General features: G+C 40.3%; 1 protein-coding gene across 1 annotated transcript in view; it reads right to left on the bottom strand.

The window, feature by feature from the left end:
* Positions 1 to 17,168, bottom strand: part of LOC145435479 (uncharacterized) — a 286,197-nt gene that overhangs the window by 258,976 nt on the left and 10,053 nt on the right. Inside the window, exons 2-5 of the mRNA XM_080312755.1 lie at positions 10,484 to 10,566; positions 9,621 to 9,667; positions 8,671 to 8,683; positions 2,612 to 2,710 (exon numbers count right to left, since the gene is read on the bottom strand). Coding sequence (XP_080168881.1) covers positions 2,612 to 2,710; positions 8,671 to 8,683; positions 9,621 to 9,667; positions 10,484 to 10,559 — 235 coding nt within the window. The 5' untranslated portion in view covers positions 10,560 to 10,566. The remainder of the gene's footprint in view (positions 1 to 2,611; positions 2,711 to 8,670; positions 8,684 to 9,620; positions 9,668 to 10,483; positions 10,567 to 17,168) is intronic.

Consider the following 17,168-nt stretch of genomic DNA (forward strand, 5'->3'; position numbering starts at 1 on the left):
AGGGCGCTGAGATAGGATTAAAAATGCAATATAATGCAATTACCAATACTATTGACGAAATTAAATCGTCAACTTCAAATTGACTACCCTATGTGGGCCCAAAACCAAAGTTTGGTTGGGGAACGCTTTTGCTGTTTTGATCCTGATTCTAGCTACAACCCACGCTAACATAGTATATAAGCCGATGGCTATGGTAGCAAGTCCAAATGTTCAGTAAAGAATTGTGAAATAGCGATTGGCGCCCGTTTTGAGTAGAATAATATGAGAATAACAGAAATAGAACATAAAATTCTGCCTTCAACTTAATGCAGATAATGTAATGCAAGCTGCCATTACGAGAAACGGCAAAACAACGGCCCAGTTATGATACATATCAGCAGCTGTTGATTTTAATGCTTCGTTGTGGAAACCGTAATGTTTTATTTGACGAGTACAAAATTTTAAACCTTTGTCTGCTGTATGTTCGTACTATATAGGTCTACTGCTCGCCAAGCAGCAACGGTGAAATTGCATTTACCTCTAGAATTAGAAGTATTACATTCTACAGTTTAACTACGCATAACCAAACATCAATACAAAAGTTGCTATTTTATCTAAGGCAGAGAGGTGATTATGATTAATTATCCTGATGCGAGGTAGTGGTGTCTGAAATGTATTGATAAACCGATGTACAGCAAGGTGGGTTTCTTACAATCACACCAATGTACATCGAATATCTATTTACTATGTGTGGACACTTCCTACGCAAAGACGAACAAAGCTAATAGGCTACCTCTGACGTAATAATGAGCAGTGGCATTTAAAAATCAGACGTTTGTGCTCTCAATAACTGGTATAATATCTCTTCCTTGTTCACGAGTGTTCAGTTTATGTCACAGTCCTTGTACAAATAAAAAGTAATCGTTCTTTCACACAGAAATCGATTAAATATGGGAAGTAGTCGATTACGATTACGATTACGATTACTTCGGGATTTTTTCGAATGTATTCGATTGCAATTACGATTACTTGAAAATGCTGTAATCGTCGTAATCGATCACGATTACTAATCGCGATTACCCCATGTCTGGATGATAGACCCAACTCTGGGAGGACTTCACCCCAAGACCCCCATCACGATCTACGTTTTTTGCCGCTACTTATCATCAACATACGCTGCACTCATTAGCTTATATCGCCTACACTTCCGAATCGCGAATATTTTCTATACCTCATGATCGAATAGGTCAATATGTTCGGGAATTGCATATATTTTGCTATCAATTTTTATCCCCTCTCTGCACACGTAATCAGATTTACCTGTAAAGCTGAGTGAGGTGTCTTGGAAAATGTATAGGGCCCAAAATAATAATTAAACATATACTTCAGCGGCCCCGTTGTTATAATGACTTCGTTACATGATGTTATTTTATGACTTTCTGTCTGCTATGTCAAAAGATATTAAAATCGCCCAAACGTACTAAACTAAAAGACGCACACGACTTATAATTGGTATTTCTTCACTGGCAAATAATATTTCTCTGCGGGATGGCATTTGTCTTGTGGGGTTCAGATTTCCAGGACAGGAACATTCGGCGCCCGCCATTTAGGCGCCTATGGACAATTGAACATACATGTATTTATATCGAAGTTTTTGGTCAGTATAAGGACATTCCTTGTCGACCAAGGTTTTCCCGCTGCCGATTGTTCTGGCACACTTTATATACGTCTAGGTGCGGTGTGGCGCCGAAATGTTTCTATAAATCAAGCAGTTTTTTTCTTGGGAAAAGGGTACCCAACAATCAAGACATTTGACAACACGAAATCGTGCGCGGCGCGAAAAAAAAATTGAAGGATTTGCCTGAATTTTACAAAAAATACTCTGTAATTTATGTTAACTCACGATATAATTTTGGCCCCTTCGAGCTCGCCCTCCCCTTCCCCCAGTTGGGAATTTGGGGTGAGGTAGTTACTGTCCTGGGTATACGCCTCGTGGGATTGGTTTATTATTTAGCTTAGCCTGATACAGTTGTGTTACTGAATACTATGTTGCTGCCCCAGTGGTTAAACATGTTCCTGTTATGTCGTTCACCATTTATTGTATAATTCAATTCAAACACTTTGCTGTTGAATGCCACGGCGACATCATGAATTCTATATTTCAAACATTTCAAGAACATTTACTAACGTTGTTCCTGATCTGATTCATCCTAACAACTTGAAGAATATTAAATTTAATTTAATTTTTATGAACATAGTTTGAAAATTTATATATGGTGTCGTTACAAATATATATTCTTATCATTTCTCTATTTATGAATATTTCTGAACACGCGTTTTCCTAGTATAATAAGACAGATAAAACTGAATGTTTCACTGCTCATCATCTTCATAATCTGCCCATAGCTCTGTGGCTCTCGGTCAAGTGATGGCCCCTCGGTTAAGAATCACTATGCGTGAATTAGTTCACAACCTTGGTTGTTTGGTTGGTCGGCTGGTTGATTAGCAAGCGCTGACAGCGTCGCAAACTAGTGAATTTTATTTTCACTCCCCGAAACACATACGCAACGCAAGATATGGGCCCATATCATCTGATCTCGGTGTATCCATGTCATTAGTATATTTTTCTTACCTGAGAAGTCATAGGTCGAATAGATGATGGTTTCAATTTTACAGCCGCCATCAACACAGCTCGAAAATAATGTTTGGAGCTCCGCCAAGTTACTCGGACCTGCAGGTGTATAAGATTTAATCATGCGATATCGAAATCAGCGTATAGCGTAGCGTTCGCCTGTTCAGTATTATAGTAAAACGCTATTGCCGTGCGAATATAGAAACGATTCCAGACAGCGTTATTGTTACAGCAGAACGAGGTGGCGAAGTAAAAGCGGCCTATATAAAGGAAGCGGATTATAATAAATATCCTGAAGAGGTACGAATATCTATGATAACGACTTGTAAAACAAGTTATTGTTATATACAAGGTATTTTTCATGGTTATTATTATTATTATTAATTTTGAAAATTGGACATTGTGGCGCTTGTCACCTTATCGGTCTGGTGCGCCACGACAGAAATGTCGTATTACCTGTCGCAAATCGTGTACCTTGAAGAAAATTTGTCGAAATCAAAACATTGCTGGCCAGGACGAACTCGACGAGAGGCGAGAGAAGTTCTGGTCGTACGAGAAGGTTATATGTGGTGAACTCAACTTTCAAGTTCAAGCAGACATCAATCAAATATGCTCGGTGCCAATCGTATTTTGAGCATGCGAGGAGGAAGTGATCCACATTCTCCGGTACGAGGCATAAGTCACACAAAGGCGTGTCGATGCAGCCTATTTTAAATAAATGCCCTTTTAGGCGACAATGGCCGGACCGGAGACGGAATATTGTCGTTTCTTACAAACGTGATCTGTGCATCGAGGGAAACGTTGTTTGTACCGTTTGGTGGAAACGTTTGTAGTGGTTTCCGGTCTCTGTTGAACAGTACTCGGTCTGCCACTCAGTCCGGACGTATTTGCGTACTTCGTTCTTGACATCTCTATAGGTAATTTCAGGTATTCCCTGACTGTCAAATGCGAAAGAGGCGGTGGAACGTGCAAGTTCATCTGCAACCTCATTGTCGGGAATGCCACTATGTCCTGGAACCCAGGAGAAAGGCAACGTCGATCCCCATCCCTACCATCTGCAGGAAGAGAGGAAAAATCTTATTGAACGTTCTGCTCGGTGTGCGGTTCGGGGTGGCGATTGTGTTCAGAACACTAAGACAATCTGTCGGAATAACATATTTATCGGTTCGACTGCCATGATCGATTATCCACGATAGGGCATTAGCGATAGGTAGCATCTCCACTTGGAAAACGGAAAATAAACTCGGGCAGCTCTGGCTAAGTCGGACTGACTGTGATGGTATGTAAATCGCGAAGGCCGTTGCTGTATCCGTCTTAGAACCGTCTGTGTAGATCTCGACGGCTTGGTCGTGGCACTCGAAAAGGTACGACGGCTTGGTCGTGGCACTCGAAAAGGTAATCTCTGAAACACGAGTTCACTGAGATCGGCGAGTCCCCCTTTCGTATAAGTCGAAGTAATGATCTGTCGACCGTGGGGGTGGAACTGTCCAGGGTGCCACGCACTGAATTCGTTCTTTTTCCACCACCAACCGTTCCAGAATAGGGGATTTTGACAGGGTATTGAACGTCTTGAAGTTTGGTCTTATCAAGGAGTAAATTTCATGCCATGTATCAGTTAGTAGTTCAGTTGATGGGTGTTGGTTGTATTCCTGACCAAGCAAGTGGCACCGATAATTCATACACAAATATTTGTGTCGAATGTGGAGAGGCGGTTCGTTACATGCGGCTTGCAAAGCACATATGGGTGTACTCCGCATTGCTCCGCAACACAAACGTGAAGCTTGGTTCTGTATGAGCCCTAATTTGTGAGTGTTATACTTCGATGTGAAAAAGTATGCTGGCATACCATAGTCGATGACGGATCTGATAAGAGATCTGTATAACTGTAGGAGTGCGTGTTTATTAGCACCCCATGCGGTGTTTGTGACGACACGAAGTAATCCCATTCTGCTGGAGCATTTTTTCGCGACGTTGTCAATGTGTGTTTTATACGTCAGCAACTTATCAAAAGTAATACCAAGATACTTGAAGTTGTCAACGAGGGTGATTCGATTTCCGTCAATGTGCAAGTACACATCGGGAATCTTTCTTTTCCTAGTGAAGAGCATTGCCACAGACTTCGTTTTTGAGAGGACGAATCACCATTTACTACACCATTCCTGCACCGAGTCTAGAGACCTCTGAATTGATGAAACGATCGTGGGTATGCCAAGCCCGCTCTCCCATATGGCACAGTGATCAGCGTAAATGCCAACGCTGCTTCGAACATCTAGGGGCATATCGTTTAACATCACGGTGAAAAGCAACGGACTCAAAACGCTTCCTTGGGGGATTCCGTTATCGAGGCTGTTTACATCGGACAGCGTATTCCCGACACGGACTTGGTAGGTTCGATTTGTTAGGAAATTCTGGATCCAGCAGAGCGCTTTATCACCAATACCAAGCCGAGATAGCTTCAATAGTAAACATTTTCGCCAAACCATGTCGTAAGCGCGTTCAATATCGAGAAATACGGCTATCGTTGAGCGTTGGTTATTGATAGACTTGTAGGCTATATCGAGTCATGGAGTCGTATGGCGTGGTCTAGAGTACATCTCCCCTTTCGGAATCCTGACTGAGAGGGATGCAGCAAATTATTGGCCTCCAAGTGCCAGCGTATTCTATTTGCGACCATAACCTCCATCACTTTGCAGAGATGACTCGTAATAGAAATTGGTCGATATGACTTGGGATCGGTGTCATCTTTGCCTTGCTTGAGAATCGGGATTACAATAGAATGCTTCCAGCCGGAGGGAATTTCTCCGCTGTCCCAGGATGCATTGAAGAGGCGTAGTAGATGCTGCAGCGAGTTGCCGGATAGATGTTTCAACATTGCAGAACAGATTGAATCGCCCCCTGGAGACGTGTCTTTCCGGGAGCGTATTGGGCATTCCAACTCTGACATACTGAAGGGTATGTTCAATTCACCTCCAATACGATTTGAACTTGCGGTGGACATTTGAATTCTTTCGATTTCATTTCTAGACTGCATGAAGGTCACTGGGTAATTCGCGTTACTACTAACTTTACAGAAAGCCGCCGAGAGGGCTTCGGCTTTGGATCGATCGGCCTTCAATGTAGTGTTGTTGACATTGAGTATCGGTATTGTGCGAGGTGCGGAGGCCCCGGACATCGATGCCACAATTTTCCACACCTTGCTGAAGTCCGTTATTCGGTTAATAGAATCGCAAAACTCTTCCCAGCACGACCTCTTTGCAGTCAGAATGATTTTGCGGCATTCCGACCGCAGTCGCTTAAAGCAAATCACGTCACGGTAATTGAAAGATCTTTTCATTTTCAAGAATGCAGCTTTCTTGCGTCGAACGGCCTTTTCAAAGTCCTTATTCCACCAAGGCACAGGGATCTTGTTGGTGTCTCGCGTCCGGGGAATTCTGACTTTGGCGGAATTGACTATGGTATTTGTGAGAGCAGTATTGAGTTGCTGTACATTTTCCGGCATAGGGCTGCTGAGGGCACGGTCCACGTTCTGCGAGAAATCCAGCCAGTTGGCTTTTTTAAAACACCATCTTGGTATTTTTGACGAACGTACCACATTTCCAGTGAAATGTCGTGGACACTAAAAAGTGATCGCTGCCAATGAGGTGACCTGACACGCTGGTGTGACAACAAGCCGCAATGTCTGGTGACGCAAGGGTTAAATCAATCACAGATGATCGATGTATGGCATCTGCGGATAGGTTGATTCTCGTCGGTTGCGAAGTGTTGGGCAAAACAAAGTTATGCCTGTCAATATACTCATAAAGTCGGTTACCCCGTTGGTTTGAGCGATGGCTCCATGCCCAATGGGGAGCATTAAAGTCACCACAAATGAGTGATCGCGACTCTAAAGATGACAAGAAAGAGAGGTCGTCTTGGTTCAAAGTGCGATCGGGGGGTATATAGACGTTGCATATAGTTATGTTGGCAAGTCTCAGGTACATCAACTCGAAGCAATTCGATGCCACGGAAACGTCCTCGCGACAACTCAGAGATTCTGCAACAAAAGCTGCCAGACCACCCTTGTGAACCGTCTTGTCGCGTCGGATAAGCCGATAACCCCGTAATTTCGGAGTATATTTGTCGATTAGGTGAGTCTCTTGCAAATGAATAACATCTGGTTTGTGATCTAGGGTCGATAGAAAATGCTTGAACTCCGGCAATTTTTTATATATACTACGGCAATTCCATTGTAATATGGTTAGCGGTTTATTTGTCCATCGCGATTTTGTGGGACCGTGGCTTCATTTCGTACCTCCGAATTTTGATTGTTTGCGTTTTTCGACATTTTCTGCAACAAGGTCGAGTCGATATGCTGTTCAAAGTACTTTCCAAACGCTTCTGCGACGATGTTGAATATGTTTCCGTTGCCAGTTTGGCAAGCTGAAATCGTAACCTGGACGATTTCTGTTACCATCACCAGCAGTTGCATCGGTTCTAATTGTTTCAAGTGAACTGTCGTGTTGCCTGCGGTATCAGCAGTCTGTGTTGCGGTGGGGTTTCGTAACGCAGATTGTTCTGATTGTTTTCTCTGTAGTTGTCCCAAGTCCCCGTTATTGGGTGATGGCGCGGTTGGTATATTTCTGTTTAGGGGATTTCTGACTTTCAATGATTTGCATTTGGAGGTGACTTTATGTGCGTATGACTCTTTTGGCATTGTCGGCGAAGCAGAAATGGAATCCTGCGGCGTTGTCGAAGAGTCCGATACGAGATCCTGTGTACGTACTTGATGCCTCGCCTCAGGGAAGGAGAGGTTTACCCTCTCTTTGACAATTTGGATTTTTGCCTCTTCTTTATGGACGGGGCACCCGCCATATGCGGCTTAATGATTTTCATTGCTATTGATGCATTTTCTGTTATTTTGGCATTCATTGTATGCATGGTCCATGGCGCCACATTTTGTGCAGCTCGGTTTTCCGCGGCAAGATTTAGAGGTGTGGCCGAATTTGTTACATCTGAAGCTGCGAGTTGGCGGTGGATTGTAAGTGTTCGTGCGGAAACGTAGGTAGGTAACCGAACGTGACGTAGTTGGGTACCTCTGTTGAACTAAAGTATAGAAAGACGGACAGGCTTGGCTCAAACTCTTTCTCTGCCCTCCGTTTCAGGCGTTTGAGGTGCGACACACTACTGGCTTAAAAGGTCTTCTACAACTCACTCTCCGGTATTTCTAAGGGTACCCCTTTGATGACTGCGCGACTGGCGTATGGCTTCTGAGCGGTGTGAGGTGTAACTGAGATAGCAATTTTAGTATTTGTGGTCGTGTCACTTAATGAAACGCATTCTAACATTTTAGTCACTTGCTTGTGGTTATGACACGTGAGGAGAAGATCTCCCGAAGGGAGTGGCTTGATACCAGCATAGCTGTCGATGACAGCGTATAGAGCTCTGTTAACTTTCCCAGGGTGATATCGTGTCATCACCCTCTCTCTGCCCGAAATTATAACGGTCATACTGTTGACTGGATCCGTCACGAATGCGGATTCCCCACTTGACACCGGTGTTGCCAAAGATGCACTCGGGATAATGCTTGGTGAAGAGCTATCAATGTTTTGACTATAGACGATGGCTGAGAAGTCGTCGTAGCGTTGGGATTATCTACGATCGCGAATTTCCTGGCAGGAATCTTGGTATTCCCACAAGATCCAACAGCTCCCTCATCGCTATCTGGATCTTCCATTCTACGTTTGAGATTAGAGGTTATACCCTCCATCACCTACCCTTTTTAAGGCGGTGAGGGTATACACTCTACTTACTACCTGACAAAGATCCCAAGAGGCACGTCTCCATATGTACTACGTAAAGACCTAACCTCGCGGAGTATCGATACCTAATGAGGCAAGCGAAGACTAGCGATAATTACTCTTTCACGAGAGACCTCCGTAGGCTACTCGACGACGGTCAGACGGGAATGTATTTTTCATGGTAATGCATATATAAGCCTGTTTATGATGCGAGGCATATTAACTCATTCTCATTTCGCACCAATTCGACTTCGAGGATAGAATCAACCATTTGGAACTCACCGAGCATGTCGTCCTGAAATATGGAAGAATGAAAATAAGTAATATTTAAGCTTTCAGCATATATATACCTATATATACAACATCACATTACACAACAGACGAAATATAAACGCATATAAATGTACGGGCTTTAATATTGAATCCATCCACTATTCAGCCTGTTATGGAATGTGTATTAGTCACCCAACCAATCTAATTTAGCGGGTGGTCAAGTCCGAACTGGTCTTGCACAAGACAATAGCAGTTACGTACAATTAACCTCCCCCGGTGTCAGTGATTCTCAATTTTTCTTCGATTGCTATTTTACATCAGCTTCTTCATTCGAGCTTTACAATAAGATGTTATTTTTATTTCTCTGGTAAGAGATTCTTCCAAAACTTGAGAATAAGCCCATATATTCTTGTATCTATCTGCTGATCAGTTTATATCCTCTTCGTGGTCGAAGATTTCAGTGGCACGCTTGAAATATCATAAATAGCTCACATCAAACTTACATGATTAGAAAAGTTTCTTTAATTTTTATAAGAATGACAACGAAATAATCCTGCAAAAATGTGATAGTGGCTTCGGGGATCTCAAAAATCACCATCTCGAAGCCATTAGAATTAATTGCGAATATACTACAGGAAAGGATCTTATACTTTTGAAGTGCCAATGGGATTTGTTATGTGCATGTACAATGTGCATGGAGTATTCTGACAAGATTTGATACAGCCTGTTCGAAGTTTGCAGGCTGAAATTTAGACCATGAAAATACCGACCCGAAATCGAAGACTATTGCCGGTTCAACTGAGGTCAGTGTGAAGGGATACTGAAATTGTAGTGAGCTTGAACCAACAACATGCCCTACGAAAAATCAAAAATTTATGAATTGATTGTATCAAAACTATATATGAGTTGACGGCTGAACACATAGAATTATCCTATGATTTTCGTAAATCCTGACATACCGCCATTGTCAGCTCGACTTCCTGTTCGGGTGCGCAATAGTGTTCCCCTGAAAACGAATGAGTAATCTTTAAATGAGTCCTTAAAATGAATTACTGTTATATCTTTTATTTTTTGAAATCAGACTGAATTCTGTTGTATAACTTTGGTGTGAGTCTTGACCTCAAGCGAACTCATAGGGCTCGTATTAAACCCAGTTATTATCGATAAATAATTATTAATTATTTATAATAAATAATAATAATTATTAATTATTATAATCAACCACAAATTTAGAAGTATGATGAACATTGGTTAAATTGGATTGTTTCCTGATTGAAATTATCAGAATCGCTCAATAAGCATGGTCGGTGTATCATGAACACTGGGTGGAATCACGATATTGTGTCTATATGGATGTTAGATTGACACGCCGCACTGGTCGTTTCGACATCCTTTTATGAAGAGCTTCTTGGAGGTAGGCTACAAAACTTCAATATATCATTGGATAGTATATTCATATTGAAATGAATCCGAATATTTTCGGCTGACACGCGCCAAGGGTAATGGTCAGCAACTAGCAGAGAATTGGAAAGAACATTGTATATCAACAATCGTATCACAAAATAAGACGTCACTGGCATGAAATTTCGAATACGAGAGCGTTTAATGCCACATTTTCAGAATGTACACGAACTCCTTTTGCAGATACAGCCTTGTGTGGTGTATTTTAATAAAAATAAGTCAACTCATTGCGTCACATTAAGTCTTGTTTATCACATTGTTCTTGTGAATGAAAATAGTAGCATCCCTGGTAACATATTTTCCCGGAAATTGGCTCTTGATATGACAGTGCTGACTAAATGATTTTTTTAAAATACTGTACCGCAAATTCCAAGCGAGTTCGTCTCGAAAAGCAAGAGCATAGACGATATCCAGTGGGCGAACATCACGGATGTCATTAGTTCCCTGTCAAAAGATGAACAATGAAATGATGAATATATTATAGGTTCATTCTGAAAATATCACATGCATAGAATAAACGTAGTATAGATACCTTGTGTTAGTAATTAAGTCTAGGCAAAATCGAGTGAGTCCGTGGTTTGATTCTTAATCGAGTAGTATGCGTCGAGTCGAGTATTCTAGTATCGCTTGATACAGAGGTCTCAAACTCAAATGTGCTCGCGGGATAATTTCCTACATTTTGATGGCGCCGCGGGCCGCAGCACCAATAATAGGGGGATTCAATGTATTTCCAAGTAGACCTTATTTGACGGGACCTTGCAGACTGACATTCCACACGCATCGTAAAAATGTGATTTACCATTGTGAATTCACGCTTGGCACGAAAGAAATAATTTTTTTTTAAATATTTGAATAGAATTGTTCCTGTACTTGGCATAAAGTTTGTCAAAATAAATAGGTGTAGACACCGCGGCGGAGTAAAAATGCATCAGGATATCGTAAAAGCTGTCACGTTGTAATTTTGCAACTGACGGACATTTGACGTGCCGCAAATGTGATATCAGAGCAATATTGTAGCAGTACAGCCTAATCCTGAAGTCCTGATAGCTGGGCTATTCATCATGTCATTACCAATGTCAAATTAAATCAGCGTTAGATTTACCTTGGAATATTTAAACAGATCAATAACAACTTGAATATAATGATTACTGTGCCCTAGAAATAGTCATATCCAATCACCGAAGAATCCATTTGTGTTACAGCTGTGAAGCGTAGGCTACGGCTGCTTTATACTGGACACATTGAATTGACGATAATAACATGAATAAAGACACCCAATATGACACACGATGTAACCAACTATACATCAAGAGGGAAACATCATGCCGATGGTTGCCATACCGCCCTGCTTATATATCTAAATAAGCTACGAAACGCAACCTTTTGATATTTTACTGTTTTCCATACCAGTTTTATAGTTTGTTGCATCCTTAGTTGTACAAAGTCACGGCGCTCCGCGTCACAAAAGTCCTTCTCTGATGGTATCTCTTGACACGACTCAACTCGAGTCATTTATATTTCATCACTCATTAAGTCCGAGTTCGAGTAATTCTACAAAAGATTGCGCCCAAGTCCAAATCACAATTTTCGATACGAATCATCGACGGGTCATGTTTAACCATAATAAACAAGTAATGTCACGTAATAGGTAATCTGTCAATGCGTCGTAAGTAGTTATATAGATCGGTCGTGAGGTGCCTGGGTTTCTTATGGCGGGGTGGCGATTCGTATTGAAAACCGGGGGTGGCGACTCGTACTTTCAGACCCCCCGCGGGGCCGCGATTCGTAATGGGTTCTTATGGATGCGGTCGTGATTCGTACTTTTGGGTATAGGCTGCGGCGGTGAATCGTAATGAGAACTCGTGGTCGTGATTCGCACTTTCAGACATCTCTCGCGTGGTGTTGAATATGTACGAGTCACCGACAATAACCGCGCAGACGGAAACGTGGCTTGTTGTGAGGATTAAGCAGTGCGTGCGACAGACGGCGATTCGAATATCAACAATAGTCGCGTTCGCAAACTAACACTTCAAAAAGATGTGAAATATTTGTAAAATCCTACGATCGCTCACAAGATACCACTTCCGGCAAATCGATCTATCACTCAATACACAACCGAAGTTGAATTGTAATTGAATGCGTAAATTTATCACCTCGACATCAAAATTCGAAAACAACAACTTGATGCTTTATGTTCTCACTCTAATTTCATGATAAGTGTAATAAGTGCCGAATAACAGATACACCACCGGCGAGACTTGGATACCAACAAATTGTCACTTATTTCTATTCTAGCCGTAATCCTTTGTGAAGTTAACGCTTATTCAAAAAGGTGTGAAATATTTGCAAAACCCCGCGATCACTGACAAGATAATGTCTCGGACATAACCATCTTTCGCGACTTGGTGTCATAACCATACCGATCGCTCACGCGGTGAAATTTTAGTAATCAGTTTGTCACAGAACTTGATTTCGCTGGTAAGATTTAACAAGTAACGAATAATAGACCGCCAGGGTCGGTAACTTGAATAGCGACAAATTGTCACTTATTTCCGCTCTAACCCTAATCCTCTGTGAAGTGAACGCTTATTCAAAAGGGTGTGATATAATTTGAAAACCCGACGACCACTCACCGGATAAAGCTTCAGACATAGCAATCCCTCATACCCGCTCACAAGGTAATATTTCGGTAATTAGTTTGTCCCAGAACCATCGCAGACGGTGATTCGAAAACCAACAATTTGTCACTTGCCCGCGATCGCTATACGTTTCACGCCTCCCGAATAGTGGCTGACTTTAGTTGCGTGATAAGATCCATGAAAATATTCAATCAATGTGTTAGTTTGTCAACTTGAAATGTAACTCACTACACAAATCAAGTTGAATCGTATTTGAATGTATTGATTCGACCCAACTCAAATCCTATTAACGCGATCTGTTGAATCGAACGTAACCTGAATATTACTGACGCCAACATTCACTCTCATCGGATCATTCACACATTCCACGCCGCTGTTTTAACACTTATAGAATCAATACCAACTATCTCTGACCCGATAATATTCAATCATTTTGGTAATTTGCCAACTTTAAATCCATTCGCGGGATGTACTAAAGGTAAATCCAAATAATCCAGAATGAAATATTTGGACTTAGACATTGTGCGAATTGAAATAGGTTTGACAAACATGACTACCAACTTTCACCCAGTCACATTTCAAGATTATACTTTGAAACAATCCTTGAAACTGACAACTCTATTCACGACTGAGTTTTCCGAGCAACTCGGTAAGGTCATAGTTACTACCGCATTACCTAATTTACCCGACCAACTCGTCATGATCATTCCTGAAATCAACACAAACATGACTACTGACTTGAGTCAACCACAAAACAGCATCAAGTTTTAAATCCGCTTGTAGCTTACGGCTTATTTGAATGCAGGTTATGTTTTGTTGTAATTGAGTGTACGGAAATAGTATTACGTCTCGACATCTCACCATCTTACCATACTCAAAGAGTCAACCACGAAAACATTGTCAAGTAAATCCGTTACCCAACCAACTCAAACAGTATCAGTACGAAAAACAACCAAACATACACGAATCCATACAATCACTAAAACCTAAAATCCATAACAAGCTTGGTTGTATTCATATCCCTACACATCTTTTTTTTATTCAGCTTGAAAAGTCGTTACTATTCTGTAAGATTGAGGAATTACTACGCGGTATATTCTGCAAGACAAACTAATTACTACTCGGTATATTTTGTAAGACAAAAGTAATTACTCTTTGGTACAGGCGACTTGAGATTAACATAATATGTTTGAGTATACGAGATTTGAAAGTCCGACCAACGTAGTTGAGAATTCATTTCTTACAATCGAACGATGGTGTTATATTCAAAGTTATCATGCTGTGAACATAAGGATTGACACATTGATTTGACATATGAGATTTGTAATAGTTGATCATTACTTTATTATTAAATTATTTGCGTTAATTAGACCCGGCGTTGTGGTAAATGTTATGACAGCAACAGACTTTTCAGTACCAATGTTATTAACATATTAAGCTGTAAAACTATGTATGTCTGAAATGTTCTTGATTGGAAAATTACTCCACCTTGGTAAAAATCACTCGGCGTATCGCGGATATCAGAAAATATTTCCAGTAACCAAGACTAAAGATGAAACGACAATATCGGTATTATTACATTCAACAATCAGTACAATTATTAAAATCTATCGTTTGCGATAAACAGCACTAAAGATGTAATAATTCCAGTATTCATACATTGAACATCCGATACAAAATGCTTTATTATCCCGATTCCCAACGGGTAATTGAAACGACTAAGTGTAGAATCAGTATATCACAATATCGTTACTATTGAATCCAACGATTTATTGTCGGAATTTGTGACAGAGAATTGAAACATATGCACTTTACAGAGTATGAAAATATCACTTTGAGTATCGAGTACCGTTCGAAGCTAGCGATCAATTCTTAATCATTTCAGTAACTCCCCATTGTGCGTGCTAAATGTAAAATATCGCGAGGTTATACACTCTAAGACTTTGATTATTGTAAAAGTAAATTGTGATATGTTTGTTAGATGCATCCAATTCAACTAGAAGTGTCTAGTGCCCAACACTCGTAATATCAAAAAAGTACTTGCTACACTGTTATTTGCTAAACGTGTTTTGCATTGTTGTTCATTTCTAGTATTGATTGAAATCATTCTTGAACCCTCAAATAATAATTCCCGACATGAAACCAAGCCGCTGAAATCACGAAGATACAATGTGTACGATGTTTGTCAAATGTGTCCTACCTGGCCAACAGAAAACAATTTTCACTAGCTTGGTAATGAAACCGAAGTCTCCATTCGATATTTTGTTTGTGTCAAATACTTTACAATGAACACATTTGCGTGGTTGAGCTTTACATCATCAGACTGCCATCTGTACATCAAGAATACATCCGACTTGTAACTGGGTCGTTTACCTAACCGAGTTGTATGCACAGTTTGATATTTTTGTCATTTAGTGATTGCTGAACATACCACTTCGAAATACCGCGTTGATCTCAATTTCCATCATCGTGATAAGTGAAGTACATTTGTTTTGAATTCATAGCAATAGGCTTTTCTATGGTATGATAAATTATTGACAAGCTCTGCTTAGAAGATTGGTTGCATATCACGAAAATAATATACCACACATATTATTACTGTTACTCCATTCATCGGTATTTTTTCCGTTGTCGATTTTCAAACGAGTAAAATTTATTACTTGAGTTGCTCTGCTTACTATATTTAAATGTAAACTCACCCGTCTTTCAACAACAAACAATGTTAAAAAAGTATGCAATCAAACACAACAAGTTTTACGATACTAATTATTATCCCACATAACCCATTTCTTACCGAAGACATATGAAATATATTCATGTTACACGAAAATATTCGCTCATGCTACAAACCTGTACAATGATTGGTGGTGCTTTCAAACTGTTTCGACACCTCAAGAACTTTATTGTCTGAATGGTTGTTCATGTATCGTAATAATCAAGTAGTTCAACACAGAACTAGTATTAACAGAAACACCAGAGTTGTTTACACAAAAGTTTGTATGCGTACAGTATGCGAATACCATGTGTAAGTCGAGCGCAATTGCGGTATCCATCCAAGTTTAGTTAACACAAATTCATTACAACGGAGCCGCGTAAACCTTCGTGAAAGAAAAGCATACCCACTTCCCGAGGGTTCTGTCAATGTCATAACAATAAACCAGATACTCCAACAACAGAGTACATATGTTTTCTAGTCACGATCCTTACATCTTTCACATAGATCAATCTACTTTGCTACCGAAAAGTACTGAGTCATCATATGGTTGTCCTCACAACTAAAACATACTATCGTACAAAATGGTCGTTATAGTTTGCACACCAACGGTACATCGTACAAGTAACAAGGTTCGAGAATCCAGTTATTCAAAAAAAAAAAAACGTGAAAGTATTTCTACACCAAGTCGTTATGTTGACGAAAGCGTATATTGTAATATCATGATCGATTTGCATTCGTTGGCCACAAACTGTCACTACTCTAAATAATTCTTTTTCACTCAAACACAATCGCATACTTGTCACCATTCGTTTTCATCAAGCACGAGTTCAAGAAACTTACTTACTACGACATGAATTTTTATTTTTATGTTGTGTAAATAGGTAATAATTAATTCAAGTAACACTATATCAACATCATCGACTTGTGCTAATAGATTTACATGCGGTCTTGTGGTTTTCGTCGGGTCATACAGCACGAACTAACTGTAGACTCCTCTCTGTTGTACAACTACTCGGTAATCGAAATGCATTAACATGTAAACAACGATCTTGTTTCGTCACACCAAAAATATGTTCACTGTCGCGATACTCCGCACAAGACGCGCATAGCCTTTTCACACTCGTAATAGTATACCAACGTCAAACGATAACGTTTAACAAGACCAACGACACTGAGCCCACGACGTTTACCTATGTGAAATTACCACTTTCACTTGCCAGTCCATCGTTTACCTGACTAAACATATTATTTTCCTTTGGAGATCTGACGTTTACCCAGAGTAAGAAACCATTTTCACTTGTAAATATATTTTTTCCTTGGCTAACAAACCTTTTTTCACTTGGAAATATATTTTTTCCTTGGCTAACAAACCTTTTTTCACTTGGAAATATATTTTTTCTCTGGTTAACAAACCTTTTTCACTTGGAAATATATTTTTTCTCTGGTTAACAAACCTTTTTCACTTGGAAATATATTTTTTCTCTGGTTAACAATCCTTTTTCACTTGGAAATATATTTTTCCCTGGGTAACAAACCTTTTTTCCCTGAGCAACAAACCATTCTCACTTGGTGGTCCGTCGTTTAGCCGAGTAAAAATATCATTTTCCTTTGGAGATCCGGCGTTTACCCAGTGTAACAATACATTTTCACTTGGAAAAATACTTTTACCTAGAGTAACTAATCATTTTCTC

Source organism: Botryllus schlosseri, chromosome 3 (genome assembly GCF_051294905.1).
Source record: "Botryllus schlosseri isolate E-star chromosome 3, Bs_hap1, whole genome shotgun sequence".
Lineage (NCBI taxonomy): Eukaryota > Metazoa > Chordata > Ascidiacea > Stolidobranchia > Styelidae > Botryllus > Botryllus schlosseri.